Raw genomic sequence first — 11498 nt, 5'->3', positions numbered from 1 at the left:
AAATATCCCACACATTGACTGACCTGCAAATATGAAAGACACACATTCACAATATATGGAAACACAAGAATGTTTTATTTATAAAAACAATGTGTGAAAACAGAATGAAAAGTTGCTAATACAATGACATGAGTGACATGTGTGATCTCTCCAGCTTTGCATGTTCTCTCCTTTGCCTGTTCATTTAAAAATAGCAAAACATAAAAAAAGAAAACATAAAAAATAAATTCTGTCCCTCAGTTCCAGGTTGGTTCATCTCTTCATCTCTCTGCCTTTTGTCTTAGGTTACTCTCCCACACAGTCTGTCTGTCTGTGTCATAGTCTGTTTGCAGCTTTCAGCAATGGAGTTCCTTGACTCTCAGCACAGATCTTCCATTGTTCCATTGTGACTGTGTATGTGAGGGAGTGGCATTGCATGACTACAGCACAGTGCTGTGCATAAAAGCAGACAGACCCAGGCGGGAGAATCATTTCTTCTTCGCATTTCTGACAACGCACATCAGGATCGCCTCCGTATCGCTGCCTCGCAGGAAGAACCTCTCCGCGCAACAGGCTTTGGCTTTGCTTCAGGAAATGGATGAAGCAGACTCTGATGGAGGAGAGGTTTCATTTGTGCAGCAGGCCACTGATACCTCCTCAGAAGAATCTGAAAAGGAGACGGAACAAGAACCCAACATGCCTCCACAGATGAGGCACCGTGGGACTGGGAAGCCCTGTCTGAGCCACACGGCAAAAGACGGCACTGTGTGGGCAGAGGAGGACATTGGAATGCCCAGTGCAGTAGCAAATCGCTCGTGCTTCACTGCGCAAGCTGGACCCACAGAGTCTGCTAAGGTCTGTCATTGCCATAGTACGTATGATATTTATATAAAGCCATTTAGAGTGGGGTTCATATAAATTTACCATTCTCTATTTGTTTATCTTCCGACAGCGTAAAATTACAAGTGTGCTCCAAAGCGTCCTTTGGCTGTTAGACGTGGGAATGCGGCAGACCATCAGGGAGTGTACGGTCCATCAAGCCCGCAGAACAGAGCCGGACTGGAATTTGTCAATTCATGAACTGATGGCATTCATTTCAATTCTGTTTGTAAGAGCAATCATGCGTCTCATTGGTGCCATTGTGGATTGCTGGTAAGACAGTTTTCTGGTGCCAGTAATCAAAGAGACAATGCCCCGAGATAGATTCATTTCAATTATGCAACACCTTTGATTTGATGACAAGGACACGCGGGCAGAACGGGTGAAAACAGACAAATTTGCGGCAATCTCCGACATCTGGACACGCTTCAACCAGAACTGTGCTAAGAGTTTTACTCCAGGAGAACACATGACCATAGATGAACAGCTGTTCCCTACCAAGGTTCGTTGTCCATCCACACAGTATATCGCAAACGAGCCAGACAAATCTGGGATCAAGTTCTGGATGGCCACGGATTTGGAGACCAAATATGTCTCCAATACATCTCCTAACTTGGGAAAGGACCCCAGTCGTCAGAAGGGAGAGAGGCTGGCAGAGAACGTGGTCATGAAACTGATGGAGGCGTTTTTGGATGATGGGAGAAATGTCACAACGGACAGTTCCTTTACTTCCCTGTGACACTGCACAGCGAAAGGTATTCTCCACTTCAGTGCTTGGAAGTGGCAGTGTCTGCTTGACAATTTATGCACCTAAAAAAAACAAGACTGTATGTTCAAGTTCAAGGCACCAAGACATGACGATCGGTGACGACAGAAAGAGGAAACCCAACACGATAACTGACTATAACCACATGAAGGTATGTGAATGTGTGTATAATTTTACACCAGTGCTACAATGTTTTCTCATGTGTGCTATACAGGCCTATAGAAAAAAAAGCATATTTTATTTATTTATTTATTTTATTTTATTTATTTATTTCAAACATGTAAACAATATACAGGTACATTTAGAAAAGAAAATAAGAGACAAAAAAATATTATACGAAAATCAATACATTTCAATATTGCTACCATTCTGATTCATTTACATGTTGAAAGGGAGTGGGAAGAAGTAAACACTTATTTGATCCCACCCCTTTGCCATAAATTATCAGTTAATATTTAGTCAGCTTCCTTATTGATATAATTTGTAATAAAAATAGTGAACAGATTTCTGATATACTATATCCTATACTATCCAATCATGATTTTTTTTTTATATATATTTTTTAAATAGGGACGTTCACATAATTTCAATATTTTCCCTTTCTTTATAGTTCGAGAAGATCATATTTTTATAACTCTTTTTTTGAACTGTTTTATATTTGCACATTGCTTTAATTCCATATTCAGACTGTTCCACAGTTTCACTCCATGAACAGAAACACAAAAGCTTTTTCTTGTAGTTCGTACCTTCCCTGTTTTGAAGTTGCAAAAACCCCTTAAATTATAACTTCCTTCTTTCAAAACAAACATACTCTGAATATTACCTGGCAGTTCTTTATTTTTTGCTTTGAATAGAATTTGTGCTGTTTGGAATTTTACTAGATTGTCAATTTTCAATATTTCAGACTGCAAAAATAGTGAGTTTGTATGTTCCCTATAACCTGCATTGTGGATGATTTGAATAGCTTTTTTTTTTTTTTTTGAAGAGTAAAAAGTGAATGTAATGTGGTTTTATAGTTAAGTTTTTCATCTAATTTTCACTGACTCTTTCAATATCAACACCATTTATTTGAATCTTAGCATTTGTATTTAAACTACTATTTCCAAATAACATAAGTTTAGATGTATTCAAATTTAATGATAATCTGTTTTTATCAAGCCAGAACTTCACTTCACTTATTTCATTAATCATATCCTCCAATAAATTCTGCAGATCATCACTAGAGCAAAAAATGTTTGTGTCGTCAGCAAAGACCTAACCCTAACCCTTAACCCCCTAACCCATATACTCATGACTCTCTCTCTCTGCTTTTACAGTGTGGTGTAGACTTGTTGGACCAAATGGCGCGGATGTATTCCGTAAGAGCAGCAACACGCAGGTGGCCAGTAGTGGTTTTCTACAATATTCTGGACCCGGCGAAGATGAATGCCTACATTTTGTACAAGGCATGTACAGGATGGACAAGCGAAAGAAGATTGTTTCTGAGTCTTCTAGCTAAGGAACTTTGTTGTCGATTCATGCAGCACAAGGAAATACTAGCACAGTGGCAGGCTGCTGAACCTGCTGAAGCTGCTGCAGCTGCTGTGCCAGGGACTGTAAAGACAACGCAGTGCAAGAGAGCTGCAACAGGAATCGCAGCAGGTTTACCTGTGCAACATGTCAGAAATTCACCTGTGCCAAATGCAGGGATAATGGACACGGGATCTGCAAACGCTGTAAAGTTCGCAACACTTTAAAATAAAGCACACTTGTGTATCCATATATTGTGAATGTGTGTTTTTTGTATAGATACGGCAGGCATTTCTGAAGGTTGTAACACAGAGGTTTGGCCTGCCTTGGATCTGAGCTACTAGTAAAGAAATGCAAATGTTGCACAACAACACACACACACGCACAAACACAGCAAATCTGTCTTTATTAGTCCCACAAGTGGAAAATCTGCATTGTCATTGCAGAAAAGTGGACAGTGCTGTGGAATGCCAGGACTGCCAAAATGAATTAATTAAATACACCATAAAATAATGAATAAAATGTATCAATTATTAATTAAAATTGGAATTAAATACATATTTAGTACATATTTAAGTAATTAGTTATTGACACATTTAATAAATTCTTGTCTCATTTAATTAATTAATTATTTATTTCATATTTTAATTATTTCTTGACACATTTAATTAATTATTTCATGATTTATTTATTTCTTTTTCACAGTCCTGACCTCTGGCTGGTCATGAATTTATTTTATCTGTCAGCCTCACCCATCAAACTCAGGGGGCGGGGTTAACGCTGATCGAGTCAAAACCATTGCTTTAGCCTGGTGGCCCCGTTTGTCCTTCTCCACACTAACAACCGGCATGTGGAAAATAACTGAACTGTACTTTGAAAAACCCTATTTGTGTGTCACCAAATACACTTTTAATATTTTTTAGCAGTGAATGTAGTGGTTTAATCTTCAGATATCTTGTCGGTTTGTCAAGATAGAGCCTGTTTGTAAAAGTGCTTCGATGATTTTGGAGATGTCTGCCCAGCCTAGTCTCACAGCAAAGTGTGTGATAGTCCATCTAAGGAGCTTGGAAAGAAAAGCGTCTGGACTTTTAAGTTTCCGTGAAGACGATAAAGAAGTCCAGATGTTTTCTTTCCAAGCTCCTTAGACTACGATGACCTGGATGACTGAGAACCTTCACACACATGTGACAGACCTGCTCGGCTCGCAAGTGCTTGCCGCAGACAAAGCGTGGGTCCCGGTACACAACTGTCATAACCCCTGCTGACTGTCACCTCTCGGAGTTTCAACATAGACTTGATTTAGTGAGGATATATCTATCGAGTCTTTATTTTCTGATGTTTGTATGTGCCATACTTGTTTCAGTCGCCAATTCTGAATTATAACTAATGTTAAAAACATGTTTAAGGAGGAGATGGAGCAAAAACAAATCCAGTCAGCATTTGATCTTTGTGCTTTTTGTTCAATTATCACCGTGACCTCTGTATAAATGTGTGTGTGTGTATGTGTGTGTATATATGTATATAGTGTGTGTTTGTATGTGTGTGTGTATATATGTATGTAGAATATATATATATATATATATATATATATATATATATATATACATATATATACATATATATATATGTATGTATGTTAGGGGTGCAACGATACACAAAATTCACAGTTCGGTTCGATACTTTGGTGTCACGGTTCGATATTTATTCGATACAAAAATATGTTCATGCCTTTTTAATTTGTCATTTATTAAAATTATAAATATATATTTTAACTCAAAAGTACAGTTTTTAAATTTAATGTTGCTGAAACAACAAAATAATAAAAAAAAAAGAAATCTATCTGATCGAGAAATCACTTGTTAAGTCAAATTGTTGAATGTTCTCATTGTGTTTCTTAAATTTGTAAAGTTTTAGTTCAAGCAGTAGGATCAAAGCCACTCCTTTGACCCTGACCACCTCTGCAGCCAATTTGGTATTGGGGGAGGCTGACGTGGGTTTTATTGTACAGGGTGGGCCATTTATATGGATACACCGTAATAACATAGGAATGGTTGGTGATATTAAAGTCCTGTTTCTCTTTGTTCACAGCCATTGGCATGTCGAAGAGGTTAACACGTGAGGAGCGGATCGAAATTGTGTTGATATCTGGTAAACGCAGTAACCGGGTCATTGCAGCAGATTTCAATGCAAGACACCCTACGAGACCACCCATCTCCCATGCTACAGTTAGCAAACTGCTTGCTAAGTTTCGTGAAACTGGTTCAGTGTTGGATTTGCCAAAATGTGGACGCAAGAAAACTGTCACTAATGAAGAAACATCAGTGGCTGTCATAGCTTCATTCAGCAAGAGCCCACAGCATAGCACTCGACACATGTCACTGGAGAATGGCATTAGTCGAACATCCCTTCGGCGGATATTAGCTACTCACAAATGGCACCCTTACAAACTCCAGCTACTGCAGCATCTCAACGAGGATGACCCAGATCAGCGCACAGAATTTGCAGAATGGGCAAAACAAAAATTGGAACAGGACCCTCAGTTCACGCAGAAGATTTTGTTCAGTGATGAGGCAAACTTTTATGTGAATGGTGAAGTTAACAAACAAAACCACCGCTATTGGTCTGACACTAACCCACATTGGATGGATCCCTCCAAGACTGTTGGAACAACAAAAGTGATGGTTTGATGTGGCATATGGGGTACAACGATAGTGGGTCCATAGTCCATTCTTCATCAATGGAAACCTCAAGGCCACTGGATATTTGAAATTGCAGAAGCTGGCACGTTCCCTGAGTTTTTTCCAGCAAGATGGTGCACCACCACATTATGGGTGCCAGGTCCGAGCATTCCTAGATGAACAGTTTCCTGGAAAGTGGATTGGTCGTCGTGGGCCAGTTGAATGGCCCCCAAGGTCTCCCGATCTGACCCCCTTAGACTTTTATCTTTGGGGTCATCTGAAGGTAATTTTCTATGGTGTGAAGATACGAGATGTGCAGCACCTGAAACTACGGATAGTGGATGCCTGTGCTGGCATTTCTCCTGCGGTATCAGTGTGTGAAGAGTGGGAGAAGAGGGTTGCATTGACAATCCAACACAATGGGCAGCACATTGAACACATTTTATAAGTGGTCAGAAACTTGTAAATAACTCATGAAAGAATAAAGTTACATTGAAACCAAGCACACCATTGTTTTTCTTGTGACATTACCAATAAGTTTGATGTGTCACATGGCCCTCTTCCTATTAAAAAAACAAAAGTTGTATCCAAGATGGCCGACTTCTAAATGGCCACCATGGTCACCACCCATCTTGAGGAGTTTGTCCCCTCACATATACTAATGTGCCATAAACAGGACTTTAATATCACCAACCATTCCCATGTTAATACGGTGTATCCATATAAATGGCCCACCCTGTAGATAAATTCTATCTGAAAGATCTGTTTCTTGTGTTGTAAGCTTCCTGCTTTTATGACCCTTTTGGTGAGCAGGAGGTCACACTAACGGACCCCCATGACACACACACACACACACATACACACACACACACACGTGCTTACACATACACACACACACACACACATGGTGCCTTGTCTTAGAGCCATTGGGGGGTTTTATGGTGGGAGGTGCTTGTGCTGTGCTGTGTATTGTAACTGTCATGTCAATAAAAAGGCTACGAGGAGAGCTGCTCTTTGAAGGACTTGGGCTAGAGACAGGTGAGGAGCATTGCTCTACTGCCTGGTTCTGACCAAACTCTCCCTCGCTAGCGAGGTAATGACCGGTTGTTCTGTTTTGTCTTGTGTTCTTCATGAGGAATAAGTCTCTAAGCTAGCGGGGCCTGTGGAAACACAGACTCAACATCACTCATCTTTGGAAAAGAGAGTTTATTACAGAGAAATGGCTCTTTCCAAAATAAAAGCTATAATATACGCTTCTTCTGGGGTATATTCTCAGCAGCATATTAAACATATCAGGTCCCCATAAGGAGAATCATGTGCTAACGGCTGTCTAAATGACTCAGGTAAAGTCTGTAGCATGCGTGCTTGTTGTTTTTGTCTGCTTCCACTTGTATTTGCACTAGGATGATGTCGGCGTAAATGTGCAGTCATATTCGTTTTCAGTTCCCACTAGTGCTGTCAGCGTTAATCTCGTTAAAATGACGTCAAAATCATAACGCGGCAACTCACCGTTAACGAGTTACCACGGATTGCCCCGTGCGTGGGGCTGGACAGCGTCAACACGTTAACGAGCTAACTGCGCTAACGCACTAGTTCCCACCAATGTAATTGAGCATTGCGTGGCACATCCGACATACTGTTTTACTTTTGTCCATGACGTGCTTACCATCAGGGTCAAGCTTCACATGAAAACCAAAATAGTTCCAAACGCCAGATCTGAATGAGGGTGGGGAAGGTTCAATTTCGGGTAGCGTTGAGGCAGTTGCTATGTTGCAACGAGCTTAGCTTCTGTCTCACTAGCTTGCGCTGCGCTCAGTGGCGCTGCGCTCGACAGTGCAGCCTAGGCGGAGTAGTCGAACGCAGATCCACTGAGCTCTCAACACAGACAGCATCGTCAGAAGAAAAGTTGATAAAATAAATTAAAAACTTTGTATTGTTCGATACATATGCGTACCGAACCGAAAGCACTGTATCGAACGGTTCAATACCGATACATGTATTGTTGCACCCCTAATATATATTTATATATTGTGGTGCTAGTAGGTGTTAGGTTCAGGGAATTTACGCAAATTTGCGCGGGGTTAGTAAATCTAGTGGTAGGGACTTGCACCAGAAAAAAAAAAGTCAGTATTTCTAGTGTTAACCATAATGTAAACCAACAAGAGGCCACCAGACAGTAAAACATACAAAGAGACTTTAAGAGAATGCTACCTGCCCCAACAGTACTGACCTAAGCCTAATCTTAAAAGTAGAGAGGGTGTCTGACTTCCGAATCCAAACTGGCAGCTGTTTCCACAGAAGGACCTGAAAGGTGAAGGTTCTACCTCCCATTCTCCCCAAATTTCAGGCAGTGAATGGTTAATCTAAAAAATAAACAAAAAGAAATCCTGCAGTGAGTGTCCTGTAAAGTTTTTAACTAATTTTAAATAAACTTTTAAATGTTTTGTGCACTTTGATTAAAAAATTTCAGGGATATGATTTTGTTGTTTTGTTTGGTTATATATCGTCTTTATTTTTTCATCGTAGATGGTCTCTTTATATTATTTGTAGAGTCTGTAAATGAGCAGCCAAAATGGTTTTCACTGAGTCACCAAAACTGTTTTTCCCCACAACATGCTTTTCATTGGTATATCTAAGCAACATGCTTACCATGTGGAGATTTGCTAATGGTTAAGGCAAAAAATGTATGCTTTTTGATTTGTCCCTTCAGATTTTCCACAATATGACTGTAAGGATGAGGAGGGGCTCACAAATCAGCAGGTCTGCAACCAGGAGAAGAACTCCAGTTTAGGCCAGGAGGATCCTTCACAGATTAAAGGGGAACAGGAGGAACTCAGTACCACTGAAGAGGGAAAACCGCTTGTACTAATGCAGGAGACTGCAAATTTTCCATCTCGTGAAAAAAGTGACCACAGTGAATCAGAACCATGCTGTGACCAGTGCCTTTCTCACAACTCTTCTGACACAGATCAGGATGAAAGCAAGGATGGTAACTCACACAGAAATAAGTCGGAGCAAATCGTATCAGGCCTGTCAGTTCAAAATTCCAAGACAGCTAAGCTATGTAGAACCTGTGGGAAAAGCTTTATTTGGAAGTCAGACTTGACTAAACACATGCGAATTCACACTGGTGAGAAACCACATTCTTGTAGCACCTGTGGGAAAAGATTTACTCAGAAGCGTCATTTGAAGATTCACATGCAAATTCACACAGCTGAGAAGCCACATTCTTGTAGCACCTGTGGGATAAGGTTTACTCAGAAGGCTCACTTGAAGAGACACATGCAAATTCACACAGGTGAGAAGCCACATTGTTGTTGTACCTGTGGGAAAAGATTTCATGTAAAATCAAATTTGAAAACACACATGCAAATTCACACAGGTGAGAAGCCACATTGCTGTAGTATCTGTGGGAAAACATTTAATGTAAAATCAAATTTGAAAACACACATGCAAATTCACACAGGCAAGAAGCAACATTCTTGTAGCACCTGTGGGAAAAGATTTACTGATAAGGGACAGTTGAAGAGACACATGCAAATTCACACAGGTGAGAAGCCACATTGCTGTAGTATCTGTGGGAAAAGATTTAATGTAAAATCAAATTTGAAAATACACATGCAAATTCACACAGGTGAGAAGCCACATTCTTGTAGCACCTGTGGGAAAAGATTTACTCTTAAGGGTCACTTGAATATGCACATGCGAATTCACACAGGTGAGAAGCCACATTCTTGTAGCACCTGTGGGAAAAGATTTACTGATAAGGGTCAGTTGAAGAGACACATGCAAATTCACACAGGTGAGAAGCCACATTCTGTATTACTTTAGTACAGCTGAAAATGCATTTCGGAAACCATGCTACATGCTAAGTTTCATTCTTAGAAAATGGTGATGGTAGAACACATAAACAGTGTTTGGATCATTTAAAAATGAATATTCGAAAAAAAAAAAAAAAACCCCTTCATTTTGAAAAGGTTTTCGGAAGCTCAGTTTCTCTTTTCACACATGGACAAGAAAAACTGTTCGTCTCACAACATAAAATGTGTGCACCTTTATCACCTTTTTCTGACGTCATTTTTTATTGTTTATGGGCTTTGTCTTTACTGAAGTTTTTTCATTTTCTTTGGCATGGCCTCAACAGTGCTTGAGATATTTTTGGGTCTTGGCATAAAAGAACTATTTCTCAGAATCACACTTGGAAATATTAGTTTAAAAAAACTACCCGTGTACAAGCGGTAGCCTTTACTGAAATCAGTTTTTTCTCTGAAGTTCACAGTTTGAAGGTGTTTAAAAGAGTTTACTAACTGTGTGAACTGTTTGCTAACTTGCACACTGCCAGAACTCCTGTTGGGATTTTGTTTTTTTTAATGAATTTATACACTGGATTGACATTAATGGGAAGTGCTTTGTAGATGGAAAGGGAATATTTTAGGGAATGACAATGTTAGGGGGTTGATCCAAGTTCTCGTATTGTTTGTGACCCATATACTTAGGTCATTTATTATTTATATTTTTAACATAGCTTGCACTACTGTTATGTGAGCACCTGTTGATACCCAGCTGTTGTTTTGTAAAAGGACCTCAGAAGAGTCCCGGGAGTCTTCATCTTTATTTATCTTGATTGGCATTTGGCCTGCATGTGCTTATGGCAAACACCCTAGTGGGCTTTTCTTTCTTCTAAATCTTTGTTAATCTTGTATGTTCAATAAAACTGTTGGCATCACACTTCACTCATCTCCTGTAAATTTTGTGTTTTAGTTTAAATTGTCTTCCAAAAGCCTGAATTAACATCTTTCCAGCCTATAGAAATTCTGCAAAGCCTTTAAAATTTGCGACCCCACAATCCCGCTGCTCTTTGAAAAACTAACAGTACTTCCAAACGAGCTGTTAAACAGGGCTTCGTGTGATCTGCCTTTTGGTGATCAACTGGCCAGGAAGATTCAACACATTCAAGTGGATAATCATGCTAACTTCCTTGATTCTCGTCCTCAATTTCCAGGTCCTCAACCGTACTCCATCAATGTCTCCTGAAGTTGTGTGTTTCAGAACAAAAGTGGAGCAAATAATAGCAAACACTGAACACACACCTCCCCTGTCTGCCAAGAGCATGTCTAAGACTTTTCTATACCACCATCAGTGACGTGAAGACAGATTGTTCAAACAAATCTGCGATGGTATTTTCAGATTAAGTTAGCCAATTAAACATCACAGTGGACTTAATTAATGCAGTCAACAATTCCTTAGGAAGTGTCATGGCTCGTGGGGTGAGCTGTGTGGAATTTAACTAGGACCCAAGATGCTGGCAGCTGAGATGTAGGAGAGTTTTATTGAGAAGGTGGAGATACAAACAGAAACCGCAGAGGTGTGTAGGAAACTAAGCATAACCTAAACTGTAAAAAACAGTTTACCTAAACTGTAAAAAGTCGTCAGACCCAGGACCATGACAGGAGGTACCCAACATGAATTTAAACTAGCGTGCAATTTAATTAAATAACACACCCCTCCCTCTCAGAGCTTCAGTAACACCAATTTGTATCAAAATCTTCATTAATTTAAAATTCAGGAATCGTCTAAACTGCACTGATATCTGAGTTAGGTTCAACCTTCACAGTCACTGGAAGCACTAATCTTACTGACGTACAGGTTCCAGACCACATCTGATGCAGCAAATTCAAAAGTGTTTT

General features: G+C 39.8%; 1 protein-coding gene across 1 annotated transcript; it reads left to right on the top strand.

The window, feature by feature from the left end:
• Positions 1 to 1712: 1712 nt before the first annotated feature.
• On the top strand, positions 1713 to 10845 carry LOC135932170 (zinc finger protein OZF-like). Its single transcript, XM_065469529.1, has 5 exons — positions 1713 to 1775; positions 2941 to 3073; positions 8522 to 9109; positions 9194 to 9613; positions 10814 to 10845. The coding sequence occupies exons 1-5, from the start codon at positions 1713 to 1715 to the stop codon at positions 10843 to 10845; spliced, it is 1236 nt and encodes a 411-aa protein (XP_065325601.1).
• Positions 10846 to 11498: the final 653 nt, after the last annotated feature.

Source organism: Pelmatolapia mariae, linkage group LG18, assembly GCF_036321145.2.
Source record: "Pelmatolapia mariae isolate MD_Pm_ZW linkage group LG18, Pm_UMD_F_2, whole genome shotgun sequence".
Taxonomy (NCBI): domain Eukaryota; kingdom Metazoa; phylum Chordata; class Actinopteri; order Cichliformes; family Cichlidae; genus Pelmatolapia; species Pelmatolapia mariae.
This window is presented reverse-complemented; position numbering and strand designations above follow the sequence as displayed.